The 6,255-nt window shown below is 41.5% G+C and overlaps 1 protein-coding gene across 1 annotated transcript; it reads left to right on the top strand.

Moving 5' to 3' along the window:
- Window positions 1–4,969: 4,969 nt before the first annotated feature.
- Window positions 4,970–5,981, top strand: LOC133096622 (purine nucleoside phosphorylase-like). Its single transcript, XM_061198247.1, is given in 2 exon segments — window positions 4,970–5,661; window positions 5,663–5,981. Coding segments are annotated over 2 exon segments (1,011 nt in total).
- Window positions 5,982–6,255: the final 274 nt, after the last annotated feature.

The following is a 6,255-nucleotide window of genomic DNA, read 5'->3' as shown; positions in this document are numbered from 1 at the left end:
AACAATTAGGTCAGTTTACATCTTAATGTATTGTCTTAAAGGTTTAAGGTTCTAACATTTGGTTTGGTTAAGGTTTAGCCTGCAGAGAAGGTAGGTGAGCAAGCCCCTGTCATTGGACACATGTGCAAATAGATAGCCCAGGTGAAAAGAACATGAAGACCTTAGGCTTCTCTGGTCTTCTGCTCTGGTGCCTGGATTCTAGCTGGCTTAGCAATGTGACAGGGAGGTTGGTACCAAGGACTGAGCTGTGGACAACAGCCTTCCTCCATGTTGTCTGTGGAGTCCTTTCTGACTACACGTACCTCCTTTCTCTTGCTCTCACTCCCCCCCAACTTGGAGTCCTGGTTTCATAGCCCAGGCCACACCGTCTGATGTTTTGTCCCTTCTTTACCTGGTTTATTACTGTCATTCCCTCACTCCCCTCTTGGCTCTGTGTGCAGCTCCATTCTTGGTGAGAAACCCTGCCTTCCAGCCAGGGACTTAGAGTCCTGCCGGGCAGACTAAGCCCACGCCCCCCACTGTTAGAGGAGGTGGCTTCCTACCCATTTGACCACCTTCATCATGTTCCACAGAAGGCAGTTCTGTCCCTGAGTCACCTGAGACCTCCCTGGGGAGCCAAGAAGATGTGTCTGAGGCCACTTTCATGTCTCTGCAGAGAGAAGTACTCCTTGATGGGTTCCCAGAGGGGCACAGGGCTCTGGCAAACCAGCCAGCAGGAACAATAAGACTTCACGCAGAATGGTCCATGGCGGCATTAAAAGTGGTTACTCGTTCCTTTGGGGAGGTAGATGCCACTTCAGAGAACTGGAGTTGAAACCTCTGCCCCAAGACCGTGAAGCCAAAATCTTTCTTCCTGAGGTGAGTCTAAAGTCAAGCATGGACAACATCCTGAAGGGGATGGGAGGATGTATAAAACAAAACAATGCAAAAACAAAACCCATTTTCCTGAGAGATTTAACAGAAATTGCTTAAAGCATCGTTAAAAAAAAGGAGGCAGGGGGAAATACTGGGATCCCAGAGCATTAAAAAGAGAGAGTCTTTCATATCCAAGCATCTATAAGAGCTAGAGACCACGAAATACACTGGGCAAAAGGGCTTGATAAATCAGGGCTAGGTGGTCTTGGGCTGTGCCCTTGGGACAATGCTGGTGCCCCTATGAAGGGTGGGTGGATTAAGCCAAACCTCTCATTCTAGGGAGCTTTGTTGTCTCTCCCTTTCCATCTTATCACCTGCTGCTTCCAGGTCATTCTGAGAGAGAAAGGATCTGAGAAAGGAAAATAAGTGGAAATGTCAGCAACTGTATTCGTTTCCTAGGGCTTGTAACAAATTACCACAAACTATGTGGCTTAAAACAACAGACGTTTATTTTCTTATAGTTTTGAGTGCTAGAAGTTCAAATCAAGGTATGGGCAGGCTCACGCTCCTTCTGAAGGCTCTACAGGAGAATTCATGCTTTTCTCTTCCAGCTACTGGTGACTCCAGGCCCTCCTTGGCTTGTAACAGCCTGACTCTGACATTTGCTTCCATCATCACATGGCCTTCTCCGTGTGGTCTCCCCTTCTCTTCTGAGGACACTTGTCATTGAATTTAGGGCCCACCCTAATTCAGGATGATCTTATCCTGAGATTCTCAACTGATTACATCTGCAAAGACCCTTTTTTCCAAACAAGGTGATGCTCACAGGTTCTGGAGGACAATCAACACACTATGGCAGACTTAGAGGAAATATCCTCTAGAATAGCACTAAAAATAGAAACTGAGACCAGCCTCTTAAGACGGCTCAGGTCACAAGCTGACTCTGAGTTATACTGCTCATCTCGGTTGTCTTCAGCCATTCATCTGGGGGTCACTGGTCCCCTTCTTCACAGCCATCCAGGCACACTGGCTCTGCATCAGGTCCTTGAATTCACCAAACCCCTTCCCATCTTGGAGTCCTCACACTTTCTGCAAGGAAAGCCCTCTACTTCACCTTTTTTGCATGTCTCAGTCCTTCTCAGTCTATAATTCTCATCTCTAATGATTACCTCTTCCCAGACAGACCTTCTCTGACCACCCTGTTATTATTATTATTTTTAATCACAACTGCTGTTTGTTTCCTTTAAAGCACTGACCACAATTTTCAATTACTCACTTGATTATTTTCTCTTTTCCCCACTAAACTGAAGTGACAAGTAGGCAAGAGGCAGGTCTACCCTGTTTACCCTGTTTACCCTACATACCCAGCACCAGGTACAGTGTCAGAAAAGCTAATAGTTGATAAATAAGGATGGAACACATTGAACAAATAGGCATATGTTTGTGACATATGCATTTCTTTTCCTATTTTTTGGACTTTCTTACATGATTATCTCAAATTTATTCTTGTTGTTATCTAAACCCTGTTGGGATAATAACTGATGGATGGACTTTTGTTTCTGCTCCTCTAAATAGTTTATTGTATCTCTCTGAATTCTATGGGAATTGAGAGCAAAACAACTAAGCAGTTGTTTCTGTTGCACCAAGCACATTGGGTGCCGTGTTTTGTGGTCATGACAATTTCCTCCAAGGAAAGGCATTCAGATCAAGGGGGAGAGGAGGCCACAGCTACAAGGGCAATTGCCAAGCTTGAGGTAGTATAGTAGTAAAGATGGATGAGCAGCCTGTCAGCTCCCATGCTTGTGAAGACTGGCTTTTGAATTTTCCCTGCTAAAATGACAGCACCCCACGTAGACTTAAGCTATAATACATTTCTCACACTTTGGTGAAGATTCCTTTATTAAAGCTTTCTTCTTCCTTGTCTTTATGGAAATGATACATTCTTATTGTAAAAATTCAATCATTATAAAAATGTGTAAGACTGAGAGTTAAAAAAAAGTTACCCAAACTCTGCCACTGAGAAATATAATGAACATCAGATAGGCATGATTCCAGGCAGCTCTATGTGCATATATACATATGGAAGGATGTATGGTTAGATAAATAGTCTGAGAAGTAATTTTCATAACAATGGGATGATACTTTACATTATACAATATTTTTGGTAAGAAGGTATGAAATTTATTTTTATATGAATTAAACAGAAGGAAAAGAAGTTGATTTGAAACTGAAGTATTTGCTGAATTTGTTATTTTTTTTAAACAGAAGAACTATTAGATTCTAGACGATCCTTCTAAAATTAAGGGAAAAATTACTTTAAATACTTCAAGAATTGCCACAGTTGTTTACTGTTCAATCTACATTTAAAGGAATCCATGCTTCCTGCCAGACTGTCTTCATTCTGAGTTTCTTTATTTGGGCATATAGGGGCTATATTCCTTAAAGTTTAAGATTGATTACCTTCTTTTTTTCACACACAATTAACATTTATCACCTCCTTAAGTTGTTCTAAATCGTATGTCTCAAGAATCCACCTCTTTTCCAGACACCTCCCTCTTGGAATACTCTCTCCTCATCCTCCAATCTGTACAAATCAGTCTACATATCCATAAAACTGTGAATTTGGGAGCTTTCTTCTACTATGCTTCTACTTTGGATTCACTGTTTTTTAAGATATCATGTCTTTCTCTTTCTTAATTACGTTCTTATTTTGCTAGAGAATATTTTAATCAACTCCCCAATAATGTATATTGAGAAGAAAAACACTTCTGAGTCACTTCATATCTCAAAGAGCCTTTATTTGTTTGAATGATAGTTTGGCTGGGCTTAGAATCGATTGTTATGGGTTCGCAGGGTTCATTTCATCTAAAACACAATCTGAAGACTCATTTCCACTGGGAATATTCCTTTGTCTTATTGTTATCTGGAGATTAACTCACTGGTTTTTCTTCTTTATTTCAACTGAGGTTTAATTTACATACAGTTTGGTGAGTTTTAACAATTGTATACATTCATGCAACACTACCTCAAACAAGATATAGAATATGTATGTCCATCACCCCCAAATGTCTGGGGTCAACTCCTGCCCCACACTCAATAGAAGTAGCCACTTTTTAATTTCTAGTACCATAAATGAGTTTTGCCTTTTCTAGCACCTCATTTATATGAAACCTAACAGTATATCCTTTTATGTATAGCTTCTTTTGCTCAGCATGTTTTTGAGATTCATTCATGTTATTGCATATTTCAGTAGCATATTCCTGTTTATTGTTGAGTAATATTTCATTGTATGAATATATCGCAATTTGTTTATTCGATCTCCTGAAGATAGACATTTGGGCTGTTTCTCGTTTTAGAGTATGGTGAATAAAACTGCTATGAGTGGAATATTATTCAGCCATAAAGAAGAAAATCTAGCCATCTGCAGCAACATGGATGGACTTTGAAGGCATTATGCTAAGTGAAATAAGTCAGACAGAGAAAGACAAATACTGTATCATCTCATATATACATGGAATCTAAAAAACAAAACAAAACAAATTCATACATATGAAGAACAGATTTGTGGTTGCCAGAATTAGGGGTGAGGTGGTTGGGGAGTGGGAGTGGGTGAAATGGGTGAAGGTGGTCAAAAGGTACAAACTTCCAGTTATGAAATAAATATCATGGGGATATAATGTATAGCATTGTAACCATAGCTAATAATATTGTATAGTATATTTGAAAGTTGCTAAGAGAATAAGTCTTTAAAGTTCTCATCACAAGAAAAAGAATTATAACTATGTGTGGTGATGGATACTAACTAGACTTACTGTGGTGATTGTTTTGCTCTATATACAAATATCAAATCATTATATTGTACACCTGAAACTAATAATGTTAAATGTCAGTTCTATTTCAATTACAAAAAAGAAAAAATGAAGAAGGAAATTTCAGAATTTTCTCAAATATATCAGCCATGCATATATGTTCATATTAAGATCAGTTAATTTTTAATATAAAACACCCAAAAAAATCCCTGCTATGAACATTCTTGTAAAAAAAGACTTTCTGTGCACAAATGTTTTTATCTCTTTTAAGCAAATTCCTATGGGTGAATATCCCAGTCATAAAGATGACATGGCAAAAGGAGCCAGTGTGTGTGCATGAGCGCACCCGCACGCAGGCTTTATGGAGCGAGGTTAGAGGGAGCCTATTCCCCCACCCACATACAGGGAAGAGGTCTTCTCAACCCACGTGCTTGTCACAGATTCCCATTCTAGAGTCTAGATTCACATATGAAGGTTATCAGAACACTGCAAAGTGGCTTTCATCTTACACCAAACACGGACCTCAAGTGGCAGTGATCTGTGGTTCTGGGTTAGGAGGTCTGACTGACAGGTTAACTCAGGCCCAGATCTTTGACTACAACCAAATACCAAACTTTCTCAAAAGTACAGTGCCAGGTCATGCTGGTCGATTGGTATTTGGGATTTTGAATGGCAGAGCCTGTGTGATGATGCAGGGCAGGTTCCACATGTCTGAAGTCTACCTGCTCTGGAAGGTGACACTCCCAGTGAGGGTTTTCCGGCTTCTGGGTGTGGACACCCTAGTGGTCAGCAATGCAGCTGGAGGGCTCAACTCCAAGTCTGAGGTTGGAGATATCAGGCTGATCCTTGATCACATCAACCTATCTTTTTTCCGCAGTGAGAACCCTCTCAGAGGGCCCAGTGGTGAGAGGTTTGGAGTTAGTTTCCCTGCCATGTCTGACTCTTATGACCAGGATATGAAGCAGAAGGCTCATAGTACCTGGAAACAAATGGGGGAACAGAGAGTTACAGGAAGGCACCTACGTGATGGTAGCGGGCCCCAGTTTTGAGACTGTGGCAGAGTGTCATCTGTTGCAGAAGCTGGGGGTGGATGCTGTTGGCATGAGCACAGTACCAGATGTTATAGTTGCAAGGCACTGTGGACTTCGAGTCTTTGGCCTCTCCCTCATCAATAACAAGGTCATCTTGGATTATGAAAGCCAGGAGGAGGCCAATCATGAGAAAGTACTAGAGGCTGGGAAGCAAGCTGCTCAGAAATTGGAACAGTTTGTCTTCATTCTTCTGGCTAGCATTCCACTGCCTTATGATGCCAGTTAACCAGCCCTGGAGTGGTCTGGTCTCTCCCGTATGGGATCCAAGGAGCTGCCACCTACTTTGGCCTCTTGCTGGAATCACATGCCTCTGCCCTTAGGTAGTGGCAGAAAGGAGTGCTGCCTTCCCTACTTGTCCCACCAGACCCTTCTGGTGCTGAGTCCTCTTCTGCTCAGTTGTCATCTCAAAATGATTTCCACTCCTATTCCTCTTCAAGAACCAGAGCCCAAGCCCTACCATACATCCGAGGATATGCCCAGGATTTGACTTGCGGCCGTCA

The sequence above is a fragment of the Eubalaena glacialis genome, chromosome 8 (genome assembly GCF_028564815.1).
Source record: "Eubalaena glacialis isolate mEubGla1 chromosome 8, mEubGla1.1.hap2.+ XY, whole genome shotgun sequence".
NCBI classification, from domain to species: Eukaryota; Metazoa; Chordata; class Mammalia; order Artiodactyla; family Balaenidae; genus Eubalaena; species Eubalaena glacialis.
The sequence above is the reverse complement of the archived record's forward strand: the minus strand, read 5'-3'. Positions and strand labels throughout refer to the sequence as shown.